At 45.9% G+C, this 27,159-nt stretch overlaps 1 protein-coding gene across 1 annotated transcript in view; it reads right to left on the minus strand.

The window, feature by feature from the left end:
• Positions 1 to 24,673, minus strand: part of DUSP10 (dual specificity phosphatase 10) — a 44,674-nt gene extending 20,001 nt beyond the window's left edge. Inside the window, exons 1-2 of the mRNA XM_040985708.1 lie at positions 24,497 to 24,673; positions 21,577 to 22,430 (exon numbers count right to left, since the gene is read on the minus strand). Coding sequence (XP_040841642.1) covers positions 21,577 to 22,387 — 811 coding nt within the window. The 5' untranslated portion in view covers positions 22,388 to 22,430; positions 24,497 to 24,673. The remainder of the gene's footprint in view (positions 1 to 21,576; positions 22,431 to 24,496) is intronic.
• Between the last annotated feature and the right edge of the window lie 2,486 nt (positions 24,674 to 27,159).

The following is a 27,159-nucleotide window of genomic DNA, read 5'->3' on the forward strand; positions in this document are numbered from 1 at the left end:
AGTTCAACAAGCATGGGTTAGCTCTTGCACGCAATTAAGTCCTTACATGCAGCTAATTTCCCACAGCCAAGTCCTTTTCCAGGATCAGTTTACCGCAAGCCAAAACACAAGACATAGTGAGGCACCTAGGAGGTGTTTTATTCCAGCAACATAGAGACGCAAATGGAGACAGAAAGAGGGGAGAAGAGAAATGTCTCCTGCCATGGTTGCTGGAGGGAGCAAGAGGAAGGAGAACACTCAAACATTGGCTCTGAAGGTCACCAGACGTTGTGAACTCGGTACTATTTTAAATATCTCCTTCCCCTAAGTTCAGCTTCCTTAAGATTCCTGCACCTTCAGGTTTTAATTTTGTTGTCTACCAATCCATTGTAACTTCTTAAGCCCACCACTGCCCCCAATCAATCTGCTGTAACTTCCTGGCACCTGACCTGACAACACCATCCACCAATCTCTCACGGCCCCTCCCCTAAATCCCAGCCCACCTACCAATCCCTCATGTCTTGGACAATCCTATCCGCCAATCGCTCATGGCCACCCTCCCATCCACTTTCTTTTCTTTCCTTACTTTCTCTCTCCCCACCATGTGCATGATGCAGTTTCCCCACCCCACCATTCCTCAGTCTTCCTTCATCTTGCACCCACGCCTCCGCCCTTGAATCCCCCTCCAGCTACCATGACAAGAGACGTTTCCCTACACACTCTCTCTCTCTTTCTCTTTCTCTGTCTCTCGCATCCGCTCCCTTCCCTATCCTGCTGGGATTAAAGACCTGCTAGGTACCTCACTGCATCTGGGATTTTGACTTGCGGCAAATTTACCCTGGAAAAGGAATTGACTGTGGGAAATTAGCTGCATGTAAGGACTTAATCTCATGTAAGAGCTGACGGCATGGGTGTGTAGAGTGGGAAGCAGAGAACGTTCCTCATTTCTAGTACAATGAACCCAAGCTTAATGGTGCACTGGGCCACAAAGCGTTGACGACAAAAACTCTGAAGGCAGAGTTTTCACAACTGAAAAACAGAGATTTTAACTTCTTTTTAAGTTGAAATGATGTGGTACTAGCCTCTAGCTCTATGACCTCTATAAATCAAATCAGGACACTGCATCGCCTTAACGTTTCTCTAAACTGTAGCATTCAGTAACAGCAATGCAACGCTGCTTAACCAGATGTGGATGAACAATGGCAAGAATGAGATCAGCTTGGGGGGGTGGGCGGGTGGATGCATGAGGCCTGAGTAATCCGAGTCCATCTTCAGTGCCTTTGCGCCTGCTGCTTCCTCTTCCTGGAACTCTCTTCCCATAGCTCCTCACTGTGATGTTGCAACAAAAATAAATACATGCTTGGTCTCCACCCCTGCTCCCAGGCACACCCACCATAATATCCACAGGGGCTCCAGGGGGGTAAGAGTGTCCTTGGTATACAAGCTAACTAGAAACGGGAAGCTCCTAGACAGCATCAGAGGGGGGTGCTTGTCACAGCGAAGACCAAGTCATACTTCCGGGGTTTGAACTTTTAGCTGACTTCTTAACCTCCACAGAGGCAGAGGGGCTGACGATCAATAATCTACGTGATCATGCCCACATAATGAAGCATTTTTAGAAACCCACAAGAGGAGAATCTAGGAAGTTAGTTCCCTGGGTGCTGACCACAGGCAGATGACTCAAGAGGACACAGGACCTGTGTGCCCCTTCCCTGAACCTTGCCCTAAGTGCCTCTTCCATCTGGCTGCTCATCTGTACAGACTTTCTAATAAAGAGATAAGTCCAACTGTTTCCTCAAGTTGTGAAGGCTGTCTTAGCCAAGTAATCAAAGCCAAAGATGGGGTTGTATAAACCCTGATTTACTGCTGGTCCTTCAGGTCACACACAGCCTGGCTTCTGACATGGGGATAGCCTTGGACTGAGCCTCGATCTGGGTTCTGATTACAATGTCAGACCTGAATTACGCTGTTAGGACATTTAGTGTCAGTTGGGAAACTGCTTGGCGTACAGGGGAAACACAGGCTAAGTGCTCTGCGCTGTGAGCGCATCCAGGAGAAAAGCTCACTTAGAAGCCTTTACACTCATGCAGCTAACTCAGAGCTCAGAGCAAAGCGGTCTTCCCAGAAAATTCTTCCCCGTCACCCAATTGATAGCCATCCTCTCATCTCTTTCATTCTCTTATTCTAACATTAAGTCTGTTTCCAGAACACTTATCAAATTCTGACATCATTTATTTCTTCCTTACTTAGTATTTTTAGAGCATGGCTCCCAAGAAAGCCCGGATGTTGTCTTAGAGGAAACATAGCATAAATGTTCAGGACACAAGGGGCTGGTTGCTTTGGCAATTGTCTGATAATATTTAAAAGTTGCTTAACCTTTTATAAACTATTTTCTTTGTCTTATAAAATCAAATTGTTAGTAGTATCAGCAGGCCACAGTGGATTGGCTGAAATACATTAGCCACTATAAGAAGTTATTAATGAGGGCCCAGCGTGGTGGCCTAGCAGCTAAAGTCCTCACCTTGAACACATCAGGATCACATATGGGCGCTAGTTCTAATCCCGGCAGCTCCACTTCCCATCCAGCTCCCTGCTTGTGGCCTGGGAAAGCAGTCGAGGATGGCCCAAAAGCTTTGAGACCCTGCAGCCGTGTGGGAGACCTGGAGGAAGTTCCTGGTTCCCAGCTTCAGATCGACGCAACACCGGCTGTTGCGGCTCACTTGGGGAGTGAATCATTGGATGGAAGATCTTCCTCTCTGTCTCTGCTCCTCTCCATATATCTGACTTTGTAATAAAAATAAATAAATCTTAAAAAAAAATTACTAATGAAAATTGTGAGTATTCAGTGTTGACACTATTAAATATCTTTAAACCATATGAATATTGGGCTATGATAAGACCGTTTCATTGTAAAGTACCTAGTATGTGCTATCCAGCATTATCCTAGGGATTTGCGGGACTTGAAGATGAAAAACCAAAAAACATACATAATTCTAATGATAGAAAGGATAAAGGGACATTAGAGGAAATTCAGTCACAGGAAAACTTTAAGAACACACTGAAGACTAAACGGATTGATGCTATCTTCCCATGACTCATGGAAGCAGGTGCAGGACCAGTCAGGTAAGTTCAGCACAACACTTTACATCCTGACATACCCCAGGCTAGAGGGAAAGTTTTTCAGGTGCAAGAGGAAAAGGAAGAGGCAAGCCATAGGAGTACTGTGTGTTAAATGTGACAAGCAGTTAAGGCTGGTACAATGGCTCAATTGACTAACAGTCTACATTCAAATGCCTGCATCACTTATGGGCTCCAGTTCCCATCCCGGCTCTTCCACTTCCCATTCAGTTTCCCGCTATTGGTCTGTAAAAACAGCAGAAGATGGCCGAAAGTCTTCGGGCCTCTGAACTCACATGGGTAACTCAGAAAAAGCTTCTGGCTCCTGGCTTCAGATTGTCTCAGCTCCTACTATTTCAACCACCTGGGAAGTAAACCAGTGGATGGAAGATCTTTCTCTCCATCTCTGTAAATCTGTCTTTCCAATAAAAATAAGATATTTAAAAATAAACAAATGTAACAGGTGGGTACCCCTGGGGAATGCTGTAATCCAAGAAAAATTATACCTGCTGTCCTCTAGCCCTCTCTCCCCTTCCTTGGGCCTATACTGTTGGATTCGCAACACAAGCAAATGGTGGTGGTGTTAAGTGAAAACATGCAGCCCAAGAGATGTCAGGGATCAGTAAGAGGTTAGTCCTGTTTAACACACACTTATTAAGCACCAACAATGGACTGAGCATAGTGCTTTCAACAATGGGGTACAAAGCTGCACGCGATCTCGGTGGACCCTCTAAGAGGCAGGTTTCTTCTGGGCAGCAGTGACAGGATGAGTCCCTGTGTTCTCCACTCTTTGGTGGCCCTGCTTCTCCTGTTGTATCTAAGATAAAAAATTGGGGGTTTCTCTTATCTGATTAACTGTGTGCCTTTGGGCAATTTTTTTTTTAAATCTTAAGGTTCACATCAAATCATAAGAGCTGAAGAAAAAAAAATTATAAGCATTCCCTCATCTCTGTGATGAAGAGGTGCTATAGCCCTGGCTCTCTCCTCAGGCAGAACACATTTTGGTGCTATTGAAGGGTAGACTAGGAGCCCCAAAGCCTCTGTTCCTATCAAGGGGGAGACATCTGGCATACTTGGCCAAAGCAGTGTGCCTAATGCTCTATACCTCTTTAGTTGATTTAGATCAGTCTGCTATACTCCTCTTGCAAATCTGGCCTGACTCTCCCCACCACACATGACAATGACAGGCAGAGCTGACCCATAGTAGCCTAATGTGGCCTGTGCCCAAGCTAAACTAAACATCTCTACACAGAGCCAGCCTGCCAGTGTGACAGGGTGAAAAGTGCTGGGGGCCAGCCCTCCTTAGAAAGGAATCAAGTCATCACTGGTGTTTCCAGAAGCTCATTTCATAAGTCCACAACTTTTGTTTGTCTCATTTTCCTGGTGAAGGAAACTTCCCTCCCAGTAGGTACAGTATGGCCCCATGATGCACTTATGAGTGAACTTTCTAGCAGCTGATATGAGGGCCTTATAGGGTAAGTGCTGGGCCTGGGCAGGAATGGAAGATTAAAATGGTCAGTAGGACCACAGCCAAGAGACATGGAAGTGGAAAGGGGAAAACCAAACCAACGAAGAACAGTAAGACATGCAAGATTTTAGCTAAAAATTGCAAGCAAAAAGGTCCAAAGAAAAGTCAGCCATTGATTCAAACTCCTTTGCTATGAGATATATGGAATATGATTCCAGAAATTCAAATGATTAAAACAAAAAAGTAGAATGCCTCTAAGCCCATACAGTTATTCTACATTGATTCACCTTAAGAAATCCAATCCCAACATCAATAATTAAGAATCCTTGGAATCAAAGAGGAACTACACATGTATATGTTGCAATCACCCGCATGAGGTCATCTGGGTGATGAAATAGAAGTGGCCTGAAAGGTTGTAGCCAGGAGGGACTAGGCATGTATTGTCAGTGGTCTGTCTGCCTCCAGGCTGAGCCTAGTGGTCAAAAACAATTGCTCAAACAGTGAATCATTTTACAAGTCTAGAATGTAACTAGCTGGCCATTGTCACTAAGGAAATGTGGTTAGAGAAACCAGCAAGTATGAAGCTCTCTCAAACAACAATCCCGTAACACAAACACTGGGGTAAAAGGCAGTCAATCTAACCTGCAATGCTGCAGCACAATTTTAACAATTCTAACTGACCTAAGCCAAGGTTGACTCCATAAATTAGGGCCGTAGTCCCCAACATGATTCCCCTCACCTCCAGGCACAGGCCACAAGTTCAGGGGTTCCCAGACCACCCACAGTTCTGACTAACTGTTTAAAAACCTTGTGGTTTCCACAACCCTTCAGGTTTAAGAATTTTCTAGAGTGACTCATCAAACTCAGAAAAGCATATTGGTTGTGACGACAGTTTTATCAACAAGGATACAAACCAGGACCAGAAAAATCAAGAGACATAGGATAAGGACGGGGCTGTGGGTGGAGGTCTGGAACATGGAGCTTCACATTGCCTCTCCGTGGAATTGGGACACATCACTCTGCTGGCACAGCCATATGCTCATCAACCAGGAAACACAACTGGGCTTCATCAGCCAGAGTTTTTATAAGGGCCTCATTCCTAATGCACAACTGATTAAGTTACTGGTTATATTATCTAACCTCACTTTAGTCCTAACACACAGTCTCGACCCTGAGCTGACAGATATTTGGTCAGCCTGATGATTAGTTCCTAGCCTGAGTTTGCTCGCGAGTACCAACTATGTGGGATCCCAGGTAACGACGACACTAGTGCTCTCCAGGAGTTCCCCTCCACACCCTGGAGGACAAAGGCTAGACAAACCCTCTATTATACAATTCCATAGTGATGAAGAATATGGGATCCAGAGACCAAGGGTTTAGCTGTTTGCTTTGACTTTGGGCAACTTTCTTACCGCAGCCTCAGTTTCCACATCTAAAAGGGGGGGGGTACTACCATTGTGATCATTCTACAGAGGTCAGCATCAGCTGATAATGTCAAACAAGCTACCACGTCCCAATTTTTTTCTAGTAGCTGCATTCAAAAAAAGCTGATAAACATGTGTCCCTTAATATATTAAATATAATTTTATCTAAAATACCATTTTAGTATGCAATTACAACAACTATTAATAAAAACATTCACATTATTTCTGTGAAGCCTATGAAATATAGGAATGTTTGTATACAAGCAGAACATCTCAGTTTGGACTAGCTCCAATTCAAGGGCTAAACAGTCACCGCAGGCATGTGGCAGCCATATGAGACAGCAAAGATAAGAAGTAATAGAGTGTTAAATGAGCTCATGCTGATGTCATGATCATCTGCAAGTGTGGATGTGTCTGTGTTTGTGTGTGTATGCACACACATATGGATGATAAGGATCAATGACTAAAACCTCAGGTGCTGTCAGCCATCCCGCACCAGGAAGTCAGCTTCCACCAGACATCAGATAGCCACTATCAGGAAGAAAAGAACTTCAATTCAGAGCCTCCTCTTTTGTTCCCATACGTTCATTTCACCCTGGCACCTTTTAATAGCAGCAAAATCTAGCAGCCATAGATGGGAGCTCTCGATGGGAAAAGGCAGGCGGAAAGCAGCCTGCAGCTGGGAAGGCATGTCCCCAAGAGCTCTGGACGGCTGGAGACTCAGAACAAAAATTTCAAGCAGGAACTTGGGCTCCCAAATCACTGAGCAGCATTCTTCCTGCTTAGGCCACTCCCCCAGGCTCCCGCAAAACCACCAATCAATCACCCTTACTTCACGGGAAAGGTTCCGCACCATGAACTCACAAGTGTGTTGCTAGGAGAAGACTGATTTCAAGGTTTTATTCAGGCAGCTTTATAGAGTTTGATTCTCAGGCTCAAACACACTCTTCTTCTTCTTTTTTTAAGATGAAGATATCGGGCCCGGCGCGGTGGCGCAAGTGGTTAAAGGTCCTCACCTTGCACGCCCAGGATCCCATATGGGCGCCGGTTCTAATCCCGGCAGCCCCGCTTCCCTTCCAGCTCCCTGCCTGTGGCCTGGGAAAGCAGTCGAGGACAGCCCAAAGCTTTGGGAACCTGCACCCGCGTGGGAGACCCGGAAGGGGCTCCTGGCTTCGGATCGGCATAGTATCGCGCTCACTTGGGGAGTGAATCATCGGACGGAAGATCTTCCTCTCTGTCTCTCCTCTCTGTATATCCGCCTTTCCAATGAAAAAATAATAAAAATAAATCTTTAAAAAAAAAAAAAGATGAAGATATCAATATGAAATCTGTGCCTTTTAAAAATATTTACTCACTTATAATCATTTTATTTGAAAGCCAGAGAGACAGAAACAATGAGGAGAGGGGAAGGGAGAAAGAGTGGTTCATTCTCCAAAATGTCTATAATAGCCAGAACTGGCCTGCCAGGGCAAATGAAGCCAGGAATTCCACCTGGGTCTCCCACGTGGGTAACAGGGGATGAGGTACCTGAGCCATCATCTTGTACTTCCCTAGGTGTACATTAGCAAGAAGCTAAAGAGCTGGAACGATAAGCATGTGGCACTTGAACTAGGCACTGTGAGCATCCTAAGTGCAAGCTAATGGCAGTGCCAAATGCCCACAAATCTGTAGCTTTTAGCAGCAGCGTCTTACACACAGTTTCTCCCAGTCTTTCTAAGAAAGCCACAGGACATCAGCTCTCATGTACCTTGGATTCTCACTCAAGTGGGGCAGGCCTTGCCAGTCACTCTCAACGTAGGAATGAAGACATTCACTTCATCAGGGCAGACAAACGTGCAGTGTATGGAATGTGTAAGATTGATTACAGTAAACCCAATCTAATTATGTATTTTATCAAGGAAGACAAGCCAATTATCTGTCAGAGAATTATCTCCTATTATTAAGGCATTTTTACCTCAATTTGATGAAAAAAAAAAAAAAAAGAAAAGAAAAAAGATGGACATTATCTTTCCATTCAGTTACATCCTTTCTTACTCACACATTACACTTTGGGACTGCACTACTACCCAAGGGCCGAACAGAGTGGAAGATGTCAAGTTGTACGGAAGTCACGAAGCATTTTGCAACATCTGACTTTCTGCTTTTATTGTCCCATTTAAAGTGTTTTATCAACAGCTGAAAACTGGAAGTAGCTGTATTTATGAAACTTGACTTCCACACTGGCTTGTGGCTTGTAGCAGCACAGAGCAGCACCTTCTAACTTCCTCTCCATGCCCTCCAAAGGAGCAGTCCAAGGTTTGCAGCATATACCTTAAAGAACGTATGGCATGGACACATGCACACACATGACACACTCGAGATGTGTTTGATAGTACATGAATATGCACTCAAAGTTAGACTGCCCTAAAAACCAGTATTTATTTTAGAGCAGACACAGAGAAACATCCCATCCTCTAATATCCACAGTGAACCAGAATTCTATATCCGCTGTCTCAATCTGCATGTTAACTGCTAGGCCAGATATTGGCCCAGGAAAACTGACAATGTGAACAGGTAGGTAGTTGGCTCTTCTATCGCAGGGAGAAAAGCAGCAATGAAAAAAAGCCTAGGGAAAAAAATAAATAAATAAACCTGAAGTGGCTGGCAGCTGGCAACCACTCTTCTGAAGGATTAGGCTTCCCTCCAGAGGATTTTTCTTATCAAAAACCAGAAAACACTCACTATTTCACTAATAGGTAAATTAGTCAAGTGGAATTGTGGTAATGAAACAAGTACAGGGTTAAAGAAGAAAACCCTAGAATGATAACAGAGGAAGCAAAAGTACATGCAGTGTAAGGTAAAAAGGAGTTTTAGTTTCCATATGAGAAACTCTGCAAAACCTGCACAAATATGGCTAAAGAGTCAAGCAAGCATGTAAAAATGAAACCAGGCCAGTCAGGAAAGAATGAACATGCTATTTTTTTTCTTTCTGAAATTTCCTTCACATTCCAATAATATATCTGCATAAAGAGTTTTTGCCAAAACTTAATTTTATAAAATCCTTTTTACCTAAAAATTGTATACAATTTTCTAGTATGATGCTGATTCAGAAAGGCAGGTACTAATGTTGTTATCTATCTGCCCCACTAGAAACACTGGATTTTTCCAATGTCTATCAAGCACCAAAAAAATCTTGCCTTACACTATACTAATAAAGAGATCAATCCTGGCCTATGTTATTTACCTAGCCCCTGGAGATAACCAGTAATTATTATGGTAGATATCCAATATTAGAATTGTGTTAAACTTTAGACAAATGTTAGATACCTTATGTTATGTTTTTAATACTTATACATATATTAACCAATTCTCAAAAGATCACATTAAAAATCCTGATATGACTCTCTTCATTTTATAGACAAAAAAGCTGATTTGTCCAAATTCAAATGAAGAAATCTGACTACTGAAATGTAGTATCTGGGCAAGATACAAATTCCTACTAGAAAGGCTGAGTACAAATGGAAAGGAACATTGTAGGTTTATCCAGTATGTCACTTAAGCCCATCAAAAAGGCAGAGAGAAAGTAATGGTAGAATGAAGACACAAACCAAAAGATGAACAGGAGAGGGTTAGTAAACCTAAATTCAAGGCCAGTCTCCCCCTAGAGAAAGCAATCAGCTTCCATTATCTACAAAAACGGAACAGTTGTACCAAATGCTCAGTGGTCTCTTCAAAATGTATGACAGTATGTTTCATGAAAAAAAAAATTTCCTTCTTAAAAACAAATTCAAGGAACTAAAATCAGTAAGACCTTTCAGTCTCTACGAAGTCATCCTGAAGGGGTTGGAATTCCAAAAATCCACCTCATCATGTAAATATAAGAATTTATGGCCACCAAAGTTAATAGGCCTAAAACTTCCCCAACAATTGCATCATTTGCTTTAGGAAGGCTTTGCTCTTCTCACAATGGTCATTCTGTAACATGTTATTTATTTCCTGTTGTTATAAATTTTCTATTTTCTCTCTGTTGATTTTGTTTTATGGCTTTTCATTTAGGGGATGTATAATAACTACGTAATAAGATTAACACATACAGATGTGAAGATACAATGCAATGTGCATCTCTACTTCCAAATTAAAGATGGACTCCCAATGAAACTGTTGAATGCATCTTGACAAAAGGATGCTAGACTATCTGCCACTGTCCATGCCTGCAATGTTAGGATAGACTTAAATTACAAAATGATGGGTGTATGACTGATTGTGAAGGACTACCCTATTATAATGACATGGAGGAAATTGAGGGGAGGGAGGCAGTGTGGGGATTTGGGAGGGGGTATGGGAAATCCCAGGTTCTATGCAACTGTATCATGGGATAATAAATTTGTAAAAAAAACTTCCCTAAAATCAATTGCTTTTATTTTTCAGACTAAGGAAGTCTACTGTTCTACACTGTCTTCTCCAGATAATGATTCTACCACTTTGTTCACAGGCAAGTCTTCCCCCACCCCACTACCAGAGGGCCTGTAGTGCCTTAAGGAAGTGGTCTAACTTTTCAGTTGGCTTCTGAGGACAGTCACAGCTTTTCACAGGATGAAGCTGGGTGCCCCCACAGGAGACAAAATTTGCCTGAACAAATACAGCTTCTGAAGCAGCATTCCCAGGGCTCTGGTCCCTGCCCCTTTGGAGGCATTCATTTTACTGTTTTCCAGGAGCTGCCCTGCCATACCCCAGATTGCCTGAGCTAGATTTGTAGGCTTCAGCTAGCAGTCAAAGGGAAGAACAGAGCTAAGAACGGCAAGGAAAACAAAAACAGTAGTCAGTGGTCCAATAGGATCTCTGTTCAGTGATTCCAGAGAACTCACTTTCCCAAAGGGTAATATAAATGTACTAGAGAGTCTTGCTTCGGGTATATGAAGGGGAAAAACACCTATGGTTTATATTATTAATCACATTAATGAGAAAAATAAAGCATAATGGGTGTACTCATATGCATTTCCTTATTTAACATCTCTAACTTTGTAACTATCCCTCTTCTCCATCCACTCCCCTCCTTGCTACTTTAGAAGATGAAGGAATATGTGAACACAGACAGACACGTCATCCCTGCACTCAGATGACCATGCACGTAAAGGCTCCTGGCATTGAAGACATATCATCCACAATTATAAGCACATCCACCCAACTCTCCCATGTGCCAATTGAGCTATCTTGGATAAGTGTTGGATCTGCATGGGTTTCTGACATTCATATGTACATTGGAGTGATATCATGAGATATCCTAGTTCTGAATCTTGTATATATGAATCTGCAGAAATGGTAGAGATGATTATGGCAGGTTTCTAATTTTTTTTAATTAACTTGTTACTCCTTTAAAAAAAAAATCTGCCATGACTAAGATTTAGATTTTTCAAAAACTGGGATAAAACTTAGGGTTAAGTCACTGGGTGACTAGCTCTCCTCTAGGAGCACATAGTAGGCTTTGCTTCTTACCCTTGGAATTTTCACATGAAGATCTATAAGATAATGAAGAAAGGAAGATGGTGTTAAACTAAAGCACAACCAAAGCATTTTCAGGATGAGATCTACAGCTCCCTTGCAGATAAGGCTGGCAGAAGAGAGCCTGTACCCTCTTGGGAGACCAAGAGAAGGCTCCTGGCTCCAGGTTTCAGATTGGCTCAGCTCCAGCCATTGCAGCCACTTGGAGAGTAAACCAGTGGATGGAAGATCTTTCTGATTCCTTCTCTCTGTACATCTTTCTTTCCAATAAAAATAAATCTTAGAAAAAAAAAAAAGGCAGCAGCAACAGAACTGGGAACCAAAGCAGACACTCTAGTATGCAATGTGGTCATCCCAAATGCTGTTCCAATCATTGCACCAGATGTCTAAAACAAAAATGTAGAATTTCAGTAAGAAGACATATAAGACCCAAGAAAATCTCCCCAAAGCCTCCAGGGTGGACTTCTGAGAAGCTCGGGCCTGGATTGATTATTTTAAGGAAGAAGCAGAGGTGATGCAATGCCTATGATAATAACACAGTCTTGAAACCTAGAGCCCAAAATTTGAGTAGCTGGGAACTCTATCAGAGTCACCTTGCCTCTTGGGCCTCTTTATTCCCTCTGCTTGTCCTCTCTTGCTTCCCAATCTGTTTATTCTTCTCTTTTGCCAGGAGAAACAGCTGCTAATATTTGCCTTAGTGGTAGTGGATCAGAGGGCTGTCATTCAAAGAATGTGAGATGATTTCTCTGGTAGAACACATAGAAGGCAGTGAAGAACCAAAACAGTGATGCTTATGACATCCAGTTAACCTCGTCTTAAGAGAGATGTAGGCTCCTCATAGGGAGGACTGACCTGACGCTATTCTGGAATCAGGCAATTTCATCTTTATACCAGACAGCAAAAATGGGCAAAAATGCCCAATTGCTCCCTTCACTAAAGTGATCAGGGTGAGCCTTTAAGCCCAAAAGGACTGGGCTTTGTTTTGTTTTCCAGAATTTAAAATTTTGGGATGGGGAACCTATGTAAGCCTTCATCACAAATGAAGCAGTAAGGGTAAGACAGATAATGTGATGACTGGGCAAATCCTTTCCTTCCTGTTAATGATCTTCCACTTGGCCAGAACCCGAGCATGGGGTAACAACCTTTATCTTAAATCAAAGTACCAGCCTTGCATAGCTCATTCCCTTATCCAAAAGCAGCAGTTCAAGGTTCCTTTTCCCTTGAAAAGGGAACTTGTGCATACAAGTTACACAAAAGATGGTTCCTGCAAAGATTGGTGCTTCAGGCCCCATGTCACATAGTAGGCTAGTCCTTCACCTATGGTATCAGCATCCCATATGGGTGTCGGTTCATGCCCCCCACTGCTTCACTTCTGTAATAGATCCTTGCTTACGGCCTGGGAAAGCAGTAGAGGATGGTCCAAGTGTGTGCACCCCTGCATCTAACATGGGACCTGGAAGAAGCTCCTGGCTCATGGCTTCAGATTGGCTCAAATCTGTTTATGGGAGAGAGTGAACCAGAAAATGAAAGATCTCTCTCTCCCTCTCTCTCTAAATCTACCTTTCAAATATAAGCAAAGCTTTTTTTTTTTTTTAATTGTGTCCCTATAAAGGCTTTCCAAAAAGTTCATAGAAAATCATTTGATGAAAAAACTATGCATAATTTGTATAGCTGCCACACTGGTTTTATACCAAAACACACTTTTCTCATTTCCATTTTCCTAAAGCTTCATGAAATATCCTCATGTTCTTAAACATTTAAGTAACAATGGTAATAACAGATAATACAAACATAATTTGGAAAATAATGATGCTAAGACCTTGCTCATTTGTTATGGATGAAAATGTCTAGGGAGTCAAAAAAATCTAATACTTAGGAGATTACAACTTGAATATCATATTTTTTAAAAAGATTTTGTAAAGAACTTCAGGCCATCATTTTTTCCCTTCCTTCTAGTTTTTTTAAACTAATAGAAATACATTCTACAAGTGTAGAATATACAGTAAATAAAAACTTAACCAATAAAAATTTGCTGAAGAGGGGTTCAGATAATTTAGGGAATCCATACAGCTTTTGAATTCATAAAGATGTGTGTTTTTATCTGAACTCAATTTCTTAGAGCAGTTTTTAGTTGTACTTACAAACTTCTTTTTAAAGCATACCAAGGGACCAGCCTGTTGTCATAGTGTATTAAGTCGTTGCCTGCAATGTTGGTATCCCGTGCAGCACCATTTAGAATCTCAGCTGCTCCACTACCCACCCAGCTCCCTGCTAATGGCCTGGGAAAGCAGTGGAGGTTGACTCATATTCTTGGACCCCTGTATCCATGTGGGAGAACCAGAACAAGCTCCTGGCTCTTGGCTTTGGAAGGGTTCAAATGCAGCCATTGCAGCCATTTGGGAAGCGAACCAGCAGACTGAGGGCCTGTCTCTCTCCAGCTCTCCCTTTGATCTCTGTAACCGCCTCTCAAATGAATAAAAATATTTGTTTTAAAAAGTAGGCCAAAAACCTAAAATATTGTTTACAGTGCTTCTTTGCCAAGAGCATCCTCTTCCCATTGGTAGCATTCAGGGACAATAAACACACCTTATTTTTTGTCCTGAGTGACTGAGGTCCAAATGATAGAATTCCACTCTGCTGAACAGCAGAGGCTTGTCAGCCCTGAATCTCCAAGCCAGTGAGAGCACATACATTCTTTTTCCATTAAAAACCAGCAAAACATTTCTTTTTGGACCAACACACTGGAAAGAAATCCTGTTGGCACACAATGTACTTGGAAAAGGCTAGGCTCTTTCTTGAAAGAAAAGAGAAAAAAAAAAAAAGCCCCCACTTGTGATTCTCAAGAGTACACTTCTTGAAGATGTACTGCTCCATACCCAAGATCATGTGGCAGAATAACATGGAGGACACAGACAGACACACACACACCACCACCACCACATCCACCACACTTGTAAGGCAGAAAAGAACAGAAACACAGCTTCATCTGCTCATGCTCTCATTCCAGCATTTACATTGTCAGCATTACCACGACAGTTCCCCAGCCCACAGGCACAGTCCTAGCACACAGAAGTCATTCATTCAGTTTATAGAACAAATGAGTGAATTTCCTCTACCCAGAGGATTGGACAGCTATAACGACAATCTACCTAGAAGTCTCTAGATGCCCGAGACAGGAACATACATTTTGATGGATATGTTTCAACTATTCCTAAAGAATTAAATTCCTTAGAAGATGAGGTTTAACCTAATGTTACTATGTGGCCCATAACAGTAGGCTCTAAGAAAATAATTGGCATGTGCGCTGCTGGATCAAAGTCTTAGATTCCAGTTTCAGGCCAGCACCTTAAAATTCAAGGGGGGGGGGGGGAAGGTAGCAGTACTCAAAATTATTAAAGCATTATGTGTTATATTGTACATCAGGAACCATAATTATTAAGTCTCAATATACATGCACAGCAAGACAAACTGCTGCCTGGGATCCCTTATGAGCTAGGGCGAGTCCTGGCTGTTCCATTTACAGCCTACCTCCCTGCTAATACAATCTGGAAAATCAACAGAAGTAATTGGGCCCCTATCCCACGTGGAGGACCCAGATGGAGTTCCTGCCTGACAGCATTTCTGGGTCCTGCCTGACCCAGCCCAAGCTGGAATGGCCATTTGTGGAGTGTGCTAGACAGTTGAAGATCTTTGTCTCTGTGTCTCTACCTGTTTAATAAATAAATGTCTTTAAAAATATGCACATATACATCATACATAAATCCATCAAGCTGGCAAGACAGTTCTTACATCAGAGACCAAGGCTCTAAAATGAATCATGTATGTGACCTTTTGACAAGCCTTACTTCTGTAACTGCATAATGAGAAGACTGGACTAGATCGGTGGTTCTTATATTTGGCTGCACATTAGAACCACCTGGAGAGCTTCTCAGCCTCTTGACATGCAGCCTGAACCCCAGACCAATTTAATCAGAATCTCTGGAGGTGCAACTGAGCCTCATAGAGTTTAAATTTCTCCCCAGAAGATACCAATGAGCAACTTAAAGTGAAAAATTACTGGATTAGGGCCCCTCTAATTTTCTTTTTTCTTGTTTAACATGCTGGGATTCTACAATTCAAAAAAGATGAGATGCATTCTCCTGGGAGAATTTCTGCTCTTAGCATGTATCTTTCTCTCTCAGCTTGGATGTAATTGATCAGGCACTGCAATAGAACCCATTTATACACCGGGGCTGCTCTCCGGCAGTGCTGAGGCATGGAGACCCATGTTCCTGCAAACACGGCTTCAAGGCAAGGAGGTCTGCAGCCGGCCATGGCCTCCTGCCTTGATGGTATTGGACTGTGAAAGGTTCTGTGCCCATGATCCTGTCGCACCTTCAGATACCCCTGTCTACAGAACAAGTAGACAATTCCACATATTTCCCATTTTCCCTCTACTTTCTCCTCTGCATAGATGATTTGAAAACAAAATTAGGCCAACTGTTATATCTAGCTTCTTTCCCAATCCAAGTTCTTCTAATCTAAAACAGGCATCCATCATGGCAGAGTTGTTTCTCGTAGCTGTCATTGGCAAGTCAGCAGATAAAGGTTAAAGGATCCTAATTGTTGAGGAAAGGAGTTTTTAGGGTTAGTTCACTTCCATCTTCTGGACTTAGAACAACTTGCCATCTCCTCCTTTTACCAGAAAGTTCTTCAAATGCCTGAATAGTAGAGCAGGGTCCAGGGACCTGACATACTGAGGCCTTCTATGTGCCAGGCACTTTATTTTCCTCATCTCCTTTCATTATGTCATGATGTAATTGCTCCTAGTTCACAATGGAGAACATCTACACTACCAAGAGGTCACATGAGTTGCCTAAGGACACACACACACACAAAGTTGATAGATCTGAACCCAGGTGTAGACCAATGAAGACTCCTCTACTTAGTGCATATTGAGTAAGAGGCCTTTGGTGCAAGGACCTGCACAGGGAGGGAGACAGCTCATTTTTCTTCTGTCTTTATGTCTATTTTAATGAGGAAGCAAGCTCAGAGTGAGTTCAGGCAACTGTATAGCGGTTGAGGAAAGAGCTTCAGGACTAGATGAAACAGGTGAGCAAGCCTGTCACTTCCCTTCCTCCCACTCCTTCACACCCTGTCTCATCACCACCAAGGCTTCTGGAACCCACTCCCACTCCTCCCACCCTTTTAGAGTCAGACTACAACCCTCATTCCAAAAATAAACTGGCATAGAGAGTGGCCAGGAAAAACAGCCTGGGTATTTTATACTTGCATCATTCAGATGGGGGAATGCTACTTGGACAGATTGGTCATCACGTTTTTTTTTTTACAAATTCCCCCACAAATAAATAATTCCAGAGTATGCCCAAATGACTCTGGACTCTTGACCCAACATGAACATGCTTTTGCAATTACTTGGCACCACCAACTGTATGCTACTTAAATTAAGTAACAGTCACCAGGTTATTTTTAGGCCATAGCAACACATACACACAGACACACATACACGCTCTGCTATACCTCACTTGTTGTTTGTACTCCTTTAAAAGAGTAGCCAAAAATATCTTTTCATAGGCACTATCACTTCCATTTAATTAGTAGTAATAATGAGCTACATTTTCGAACTGTTTACCATGTACAAGAAACCACACTAAACACTTTATACACATTAATTCATTTAGTTCCTACACTAACACTATAAAATTGCTACGGATACATCCTATTATTGGCAAACAAAATTTAGGGACTAAAATATGAAGCAACTTGCCCAAGGTCTATGCTGGGAAAGGGAACCACCAGATCTAGACTTCTGCCTTAATTTCTCACTGTTACTACAAGGCCAGCATTTGGCATTCAATCTTGGATGTTAATCAAAGGCTCAGAATAGCAACAGTGAGTTTGTGAATGTAGATAGATGTGTATTTCATGTATTTCCAAACCTTTGAGAGACAAAGTAGAACAGGAATGGAAAACGTAAACTCCCAAGGTCTCTGAGCATGACCATCTACCTTGTCCCTTAACTAAATATTGCTTACAAATTTCTAATTCAGAATTCTTCAGAGCATACTCTATGCTGCTCATTGCCCTAGAGTTGAGAACAAAGTTCTATGGCACAAAAAGCTAACTCCTGAGGACAGCATTGTAGCAACACAATCCCCACGAGTGCCACTGGAATCCCAGGTGCTTCACTTCCAATACAGCTCCCTGCTAATGTACCTGAGAAAGTGCGAGAAAATGGCCCAAGCACTTGAGCTCCTGCCACTCACAGAGGAAACTCAGAAGGCATTTTAGGCTCCTGGTTTTGGCCTGGACTAGTTCCTGGCTGTTACAGCCATTTGGGAAGTGAACCCTAGACGAAATATTCTCTCTCCCCCCTATTTCTAATACGGCCATTCAAATGATGACAAATACATCTTTAATTAAAAAAAAAAAAACTGACTTCCTCTGTGATCAATTTCCCCTACATATCAGTCTCTGAAACGACTGCCTTCACCTTCTTCCCTTGTTCCATTGAAAGCACCTTTGGTGCAGAGCAGGCCAAAGATTGTAACAGTTGGTCTGTCAGTCAGTCATCAGGTTAAAAAAAGTGCCAAGCAAGTACAGACCTGGGCTCCACCATCCCACCGTGGGAGGGGAAGACAGAGACATAGGAGAGGCTGTGCAAGAGGTTCCAAGGGCCCTTCAGCCCACCCACTCTGAGGGACAGGCCCCTCAGCCAGATAGTCTCAAAGGGATTCTAAGTTTGAAAAACACTCAAAAATGGGTACTTCATGCTTAAGTATTTAAGAGGGAAAAGGTCATTCTATATTATACCATAAAGTATTCTCCATTTTGACTAATTTCTCTGTACTATAAAACACAAAAACAAAAACATTTTAACAGAAAGGAAGAGAGAGCAAACATGTAAAGTATTGATACTTATTTAATCTGGTTGGAGAATATGTGGGTATTTAGGTAGTTTGAAATGTTTATACTAAAACGTTTCAAGGGATATCCCATCTTTAGGAAGGAGGTGGTAGTAGACAGCCCCTTCCACCACAGGGAAATAAAACATTTCAGTGATCTCAACTCTGCCAAAAAGAAGGGAATCTTACAAGCATTATGCAAAGGTAGCAGCTTTCATTAAGGAAGAAGGAGAATAGTCTAACTCCTTTACTCCTTTTGGCTAGAAACCCAAGATTTAGTTGGTTAAAAATAAACTGGGTAAAATAGATTGTAAATCTTTTAAAGACTTTGCAAATCTCTAAATATTTATTTGCTGGGGTCACTGCGGGTAGGCTGAACAGAGGCACCGGTCTGATGGCCATTTACTGTTCCGAGGAGGGGGGTAAAACACACTTTCAGACCTGGGTCAGAACGGGGAGGAGACTGTAAATTAGAACAGTAACTTAATCCCAGGGGCTTCTGTGCCTCCGATCAGTTTCTTCCCAGCCTGACACAGCATTACTAAAATGGCAACCCAGCAGCCACACAACTTGACAGGCGGCACCAAAAATGGAGAGCGTGACAGTGAAACAGGAGCGTAAAACCTGGACAGGGAGGGTAGCAACCAGTGTTTACAAACAAAAGCCAGAGGTTCAGCCATGACCTACCCAAGACTGAGCTGAAATCTCTGAAAATAAATTGCCAAGGCCTTAGAAGTTTCTATTTTATATTTAAACTGGCCGTCACCCCCTCCCCAACACACACAATCACCACCACCATCTCTCTCTTGCAAGACCTATCCTTCCAAAATGGTACCACTACAACTCTGGCTGGAATACAATCTTAGGTTTTAAAGGGAGGGAAGACCAAAATAACCCTCAAGGGAGGAGCCAAACCAACACGGTCTGCTTGACCCACTCAAGAACCTGGGAGAAGTTGCTGACTATGGCTTTCAAGAGATGCCCACCTCATCCTTCACCTCCATGTGCTTACACTTCTCCTTTATCCTAACGAAAGCAGATGGAGGGACATTCCCACATAGATCTATACCTTTCCCATCTTGGTTCCAACTTTAGGCCATGCTCCCGAAAGATACAATAATAGTAAATAAAACAGGTTACACATAATTTTTTTTTTTTTTGCCCGACTACACAGTTTCAACTGAATTCTCAGATATTAGAAGAAAAAGCATCCAAACTACAAATAAGCCAACCTCTACCACCAGCGCGTCTTCTGAGCCCTACCTCCGCCGCTGTCTCACCAACTCGGAAAATGAGGAAGGCTCACTGCGGCCGCCCAGGGCGCCCAGTGGTGAGGTCAGCAGCACGAAAGGCCCCGCCCCACTGAGGCAATCTTACTCCCTGCCCCAAACAAGCAAGGCCCAGTTGCCCCGCAATTCCAACTGCATCCACAGGAGGTGAGAGAAAACCCACTTTCATTCGTAGCACCCAGAAACTCATTCCTCAGTGATCCACAGGGCCACCTCTAGATACAACAATACCCACTGCCAAAGAGAGGGAAGGCTCTCCAACTCCTCCAGCCCCATGTTCAAGTTCACACATTGTCTGATATGATACTACTCCGAAGACCACACAGAAACAAAAGATCCAATTTTTACCAAGAATATCTATGTGAGAAGAGGGAACATTGACAAAATGATGAGCAACCATCTCTGCTCCCAAAGGCAAACTATTAGAAAATGGAAAGCTGAAGGTGGTATTTTCTCATCTGAAAAAAACAAGCTAAAATTATGATGAGAGAACAATAGTTGAGTACACCTACTGGGAATTAGTATAAGTCAACCCAACAGGAATACATAAACAAAAATATTATACGACATGGAGGAAATCTGAACACACTTATAACTTCAAGAAAACCCATCACCACCAAAAATCACCCATAATTCTCTGCAAAGAATTCTGTGATGCTCTCCTTGTCAGAGTCCTCCATCCCTAAAGAAAGAACTGCCTTTGTGATAGGTGTGGTGAGGGCCAGCTTAAAGAGTGGATGAGAAAGATTGTATCACAGGAAACCAGAGCTGTGCCATCCAGAACACTGATTAATGCGAGGCAGGAAGATCATTTGAAAAACAGGTAGAATGGCAGAGCTGTCACACAAAAACCAAGCCGCTAACTTGTCTAACCTAAACAGCCTGTTGCAATGTGCACATTTGAAGTTTTCAAACATATTTTCAGAAATTACTTTAAGACATGACCCAGATACTGTGTACATGGCCTCCAAATACAGGAGGAGAGGAGAAAAAAGATGGCTCCCTTTCGTTCCCACTACCAAATAGAAGATGTCAGAGAGGAGTGATGTGCAGAGTCCTAAAGCACAGAATCAGAAGGCACAAGATTGGATTGGACACAACAGTTGCCTAACCTGCTGGCAAAATTGAATGCAAGGGGCGGGCTCAAAACTATGAGAAGCCAGCAATTAGTTCCTCCTCCCAGGGTTCAGTTGTACTAACCTTTTCCATCTGAGTAATGGGTAAAGTGACCTATACTGCATCCTGGGAGGAACCATAATGCCAGCCGACTCCAAGTGAGGCCAGAAAGAACAATGGGTTGGGGAGGGTCTCGTAGAACATTCTCCATCTCTTTGTATGTCTACAGATCAATTTCATTTTTCATGGGACTTTATAAAAAGATCCCTGCCCTGCTGGATGGTCACTTTCTAAAACTCAAACCGATCCAAGAGGTGAGAAAAAGGAAGCACTTCCCATGAAGAGAACTGGTGCCTGTAGGCTGCCATGTAATTCACCATTTAGGCTGCTTTATCTATTCTTTAGCAGCACAAGTTAAGCCTGAGAGGCAATAACTTCCCAACTAGTTTGTGATTGGAATAATGAGCAATCAGAGCAGGCATGACTAGAGACACCATTGGTGATCTCAAGCCCCCTTTTAGAAAGATGAGGAAGCAGTCTGAGGTGAAATGACTTGCAGAATGCAAATCAGAAGCCAAGCAAAGGCTAGCGCTCAGACAGACCTTTAGCTTCCAGTTCAATGCTGCTAAATCGCACCACAGAAAACAAATATTTCACAAAGAGCAAGAAGGGAAGACAAGCAGGTTTCTGTCAGCCTTTAGCAGTCAGCGTAGAGAGAATACAGTCACCTCTAAGAGATAAGCCCAAGAGAGCTCAGTTAAGCAGGACTGTGCTAGTGAGGGGAATGGGGCAGTCATTACCTTTCAACACCAGAGGTTCCTTGCCTTCTCTCTTCAGGGACTCGAGGACTATATGAAGTGGCTGGGAGGGCATCACTCGGCTTGGCTCATTGGTATTCTCATCATAAACTATAATTTCTTTGGAAAAGATCCTCTTGAAGGAGTCCTTGCCTTCTCTACAGGAGATCAAGTCTAGAACCGTGATCTTGCCCTGCTGCAGTCTTCGCCGGCTGATCTTATCGGCACAGTTAATGTGGACAGCTCCTTGGATGTGACTCTTGTTGTACTCCATGAAGGGCCTGCAGTCAATGATGACAGGGCCCTGGCTCGGCAGGTGACTCTTGCTGCATTTGGTCATCTTCTTTGCCAAGTCATTAGGGTAGATTATTTTGATGCTGGCTAGCTGTTTGGGGGTCCCTGACACAGGACTGCCCACCCCACCTGATGGACTTAAACAGCCTGTATTCTCATTGTTGCTGACCATCTGGTTAACAGGGCAGGTGGTAGAGGTTCCGATGGCGGTGGTGGCAGTGCCTGAGGCGATGGCTTGGGTTTGGGCCTGATTGTCCTTGTCGTAGGTTGCCACAGTGCAGCAGCTGGCACTGCTGCATCCACAATTCAGGGAGCGGGCAGAGCCGCTGGATGAGGGCATATACGTCAGATTCGCAGCCTTGAGGGACACAACGGTGGTGGCAATGACAGGAGGGTGGCTGTTACTGCCCGGAATGGCAGAGCCAAGGTAGCTAGAGTCTAAACAAAGGTTGAGATCCTGAGGTCGGACGGGCCTAGACAGTGCCACTACTACCCTGTCGTCTAAAGGAGACGGAGGCATGAGGAGGCTGAAAACTGGCAATTCAAGAAGAACTCAAGATAGTCTGTAAAGAAGGGGGAGGGGAAAGAAAGAATAAAAACACATGATACAAAAGGCAGTCTCATCCAGTCCCTAGGAAAGGCTTTTGCATCCCTCCAAGTTGAGTCCTCTTAAGTGCCCTTTTTTTTCTGATTGCTGCTAGCAAAGCTGGATGGATTCAGAGGAGGATGCAAACCTGAGGAGCCCCATCAGCGTTGCTGTGAAGTCTGGGGTTCAATTTAGACTTTATGCTGTCATCGTTAATGCACAGCCTTTCACGGACTCACGTCAAGGTTCAGCCTTCTAGAAGGTACAAGCAGGAGGAAATGGGAAAGCCAAAGACATGGAGGAAGGTCCGGTTCTTAAGGGGCATCTGTTTGAGCCTCATGCCTTGAGCAGAAGAGCCTGCAACTGAGAAGAACCCATTTCCCCTCCCTTGCCAGCTTCCTGTTCCATTCCTTCACTTCCTGCAAAGGCAGAGGGATGAACAAGAGCGTTGGCATGGCTCACCAGATATATACAGCAGCTAAATATACATCAGGGTGGACATCAGCCTTCTACCCTGGAGGAGGAAAGTATCCCGCACGCCCTCCACCCCCGCCCAGGTGAATCTCTTCCTTCAGGAGCTCATCTGCGGTCCTTTGAAAAGCATAATGTACTCATATTAAAACCTCAGGTTCCTTCTGGTAGCCTCATCAATTGCTCCTCGTTTCCCCCCAAACAAAATCGCCAACCACACAGTCATCTCTGGAAACCCCAGTTCTGTACCCCTGCCCTCTTCAGCTCCGCTTCTATGCATCCTAGAGCTTATCTCAATGGGCAGCAGCTGCTTTGCCTAGGATTTTAATCCCTTACAGGGTAAGACTGAGATAAAAACCACTTTCCCTCTAGCCTGTTGTGCCTGTTGAAGGGAGCCATTAAGTGTAGCCCCGGAGTTGGCCTCTGGTGTGCCCTTAAAGGCCACCTCAAGAGGGCGGGTGCCTTCCTCTCTGCGGGCTGGTGGGCACCCTACAACTGGGCCCTGCTGACTCCTGTCTATGAGACACGCACGCAGCAGAGAAACTAACCCGCCAGCCAGAGCAGCTCAGGCAAACGAACTTTAAGAGCTGTCGGGGGAGAAAAAAATGTCATCTACCATCGGTCTACACAGGACCGTCACCCTTCTCTAGCAACAGAGCCAGAGAGGCACAGGCGGGATCCACACACAGGCACGCACACAGGGGCACGCACCCACCACGTCCGCAGGCCCCACCGCCTCGGGGGGGGTTCTCTTAACGCACCTTTGGATGGGAGCTTAGGAGCCACCCGCTCTCCCCCACCCCCACAACGCGCTCCCTGGCGTAGTATTCCTCCCTCCCCCCAGGAGCGAGTACTATTCCAGAAGCTGTAACTGTCTCCCAGAGGGACCGAGCGCACCAAAGTCTTGCCTATCTTGTTACCTGGCGGGGACATGCCCAGGATCCACGGTGCGCTTCCTCTGACTGAGGTACCTAAGCGCGGCCACGGACCACGGCGCCGGGACCCCCGCCTGCACCCGGGGTGCGAGGCTCGCACACACGCACGGGGCGCGCAGACCTCCCTGCAGCCCTGCAGCAGACGGCCGGGCGTCTGACCATCCTGCCCGGCCCAGGAAACCTTCGGAGCTGTGTGCATCCTCCCCACGCCACCACCACCTCGTCCCTTCCCCACCTCTTCCCTGGTCAGTCGCCCCTTTGCGCCACTAGGCAAGGGATTGGAGAGAAAAACCCAGAGCTGTGCGAAGGCTCCTTTCCCACTGCTGGGGCACTGAACACCTACTACTCCCTTGCCTTCGCCACACAGCGCACCGAGAAGCCCCGGGCATTTAAAACTGCCGCAAAGCATCCCAACACACCTCGCTTCTGTTTGGCTCCCGGGCCAAGTAGACTGCGGAGCGAGCCGTCGCGCCGGGCAGCGGGGCCAAGAGCTCCGCGCCTGGGAGCCTACCTGCCGGGGCTCGGTGGTCAGCATCGCGCCTCTCACTCTCTCTCTGTCTCTCTCACACACAGCACGCACGCACACGCTCCAACCTCCGCTCCCGGGCTCTCAGTCCCACCGGGACTTTCCACTTACTTCATCAATAAGTGTAGCCCTCTCCCCTCTGGCGCTCGGCTTCAGCTACCGACTGGCGCCTTCAGCCCCCATTCACTCGGCTTCATTGATCTCCAGCAGCAACATAGTTACTTTCTTTTTTGCTACACAGTAAATGTAAGATTCTGAGGGGGCGGGCCGTCCTGCGACCGACGGCGCCCGGGACCAATCGACACCCGGAGAAAGCCGACCGCTACCTCACAGGGGTCGGCGGCCAATGGGCGGCCGCCGGGGGCGGGGCCGGAGGCGGGGCCCTGCCTCGTCAGGGCGGGTTTCTCCGGCCTGGCTCCCGGGCCTCTGTGATCCAACACGGGCGGTGATGTCATTGGCAACCAATCAAAAACTTCAAAGAGCCGGCCGGGGCCCGCGCGGAGCAGCTGCTCTCTATTTACATGTAAACCGGCCGGGCCGGCCGCCTTTAACCCTTTCCGGGACCGAATTGTCAATGAGCCGCTCAGGCCGCTCGCGCTGAGCCCGGCTGGCTCTTCGCCTCGGACGGGAGCCTCCGGCCAAGCGCCCCTCGGGCTGAGGCACGACCCACCGGCCGCTCCCTTCCGCCCCCTCCGGACCGACGCTCCAAAGTGCCCAAGGAACTTTCTTAAAAAAAGGTCTGGGACCACCACCCATCTGCGTCTCTACCTGAGACAGGGAGCCGCTGGAGGTGACCTGACAGACCCTCCCCGGCCTTCACCGACGACGCCCAGCCTCCCTCAGAGCCCGTCCGGCCCGGCGGCCAGCGAGGGGCTCCCCCCGGGGCTCAGGAGCCGTCAGCCTCCCCCTGGAACCCCCCGGCTGGGAGGCCGGCCCGGCAGCCCCGCTCGGCCCCGCGCCGCCGGCGAGCACCGGCCGCCCGCCCGCAGATGTCGCTGCCCCACCGGAGGCCCCACTGGCACCCCGCGCAGAGGCAACGCGCTGCCCTCCTGTTCTCCCCTGTCCGCGACCCGGTCACGCCCCCACCGTCGCCGGCCTGGGTCCCCGGGCTGGACCCTGAGTACACAGGTGGCGCCTCGGAGGAGGCGGGGGCCTGGGGCCACGCCTGGTACGATCGGGCGCTGGCACCTCGGAGCCGCGACACCGGTGCCGACCCTCAGGGTCAGCCGTCCCGGGGCCCGCGGCACTCCGGCTCCCGGCCCGGTACACCGCCGCAGGCGCCTGCCACGCCGAGACCCACGCGGCGCGCCGGATCCCCGCAGCCCGTCCGCGGCGCGGGCCTCGGCCGCCGTCCCTCCATCCTACACGGTCCCCGGCAAGCCGAGGACCGCCAGCCCGGCGCTCCTGGAACAACGGCCGCCGGCCGAAAGGAACCAGAGCCCGGCTTCGCTAGGCTGGCGGAATGCAGCCGGAGGAGCGCCCTAGAACCCGCGCTGCCCCCGCCGGTGCCCCCAGCTTTGACCGCTGGCAGGAGAGTGGCTGGCCGGTGCGGGGGTCCCGGGGAGAAGAGTAGGGGCCGGGGCAAACCGCTGGTCGCCGCCTCGGGAAAATGTCAAGAAAATTTCAGGAAAGTTGCCCTGGCTGACAAAAAGGACTGGAAAAGCCCAGAGGAACTGTGGAGATACTACAACAAAGAATCCTAGAGAAATGGGGCTTTTTTGCCCTCCCCTCTCCTGGGGAGGAAGGGCAATAACCACAATGGAGTAAAGCGCTAAGAACACTTTGGAATGTTTGCCTGTGATTGATAGATTTTCATATTCTTTCTCCCCCCCCCCTTGCCAGCCTGGACGTGTCTGGAGGCCAACGTCAGACCCCAGATATTTATTTATTTATTAACCATAATAAATAAACTAAGTAGTGAGGCATACTGCTTCCAGTGCAGGTCTGAACCCAGCAGGGGGCTAGGTACAGCTAGCTGGCTGACCAACCATGCCAATACACTGTTGAGAAGCTTCCCCCTGCCCATTTCCCTGAAATAGTCCAACTTCTCACACTTAAGTTTTTCTGCCTTCCACAGTCCAACTTCTCACCCTGAAGTTTCAACAAGCATCACTCCCCCAGGGTTCAGTCCTCTTCAACAGGAAGGGGTCGTGTGTAGGCCACCCCTGTACTCAGACGTGCACACTGCATGCACTCGCCCCCTTGTTGACGCAGGAGTGCTTAAGGCATCCGTCCCCTTGGGTTCTGAGCCTTGAAGATCAGCAGATCGTGGCCAGGTGTAGGAGGACATAGTGACCCTAGAAGGTCAGCGAGCACAGGATTACACTTGATTGGCTAATATTTGCATGAGAACAACCGAATGGCTACCTTTTGTATACCTGATTGGATATCATTTGTATAAGAACAGTTGAATGGACAGTACGTGGAATATGCAAGACAAAAGGAGTTCCAAACAAAAGCATAGAAACTGTTACTGGGTTTTGTTGATCAGCTCAATACTTCCTTCCTTATCCCATAGGACCCTCAGTGTATAAAGTCTGATACCACTAATAAACTTCGGCTTTGACCATTAGTCAGGATCCACGTGTGTTATCGGCTCCGTGCACCAAGTCCATCGCTGCGGGACAGCGACAGCCAGGAAAGATGGTTTGTAAGCAATCTTCATAGAAATTGGATCTTCCCTCTTCTTGGTTCTCACTGGAGATCATTGTGCTCATTTGTTTATCATGCACAGCAATACCTTAGTGCAGAAGTGAAGCAGAAAGGTACCCCTT

This window comes from Ochotona curzoniae, unplaced genomic scaffold (genome assembly GCF_017591425.1).
Source record: "Ochotona curzoniae isolate NIBS_2020 unplaced genomic scaffold, NIBS_Ocur_1.0 contig_430, whole genome shotgun sequence".
In the NCBI taxonomy this organism is placed as follows: Eukaryota; Metazoa; Chordata; class Mammalia; order Lagomorpha; family Ochotonidae; genus Ochotona; species Ochotona curzoniae.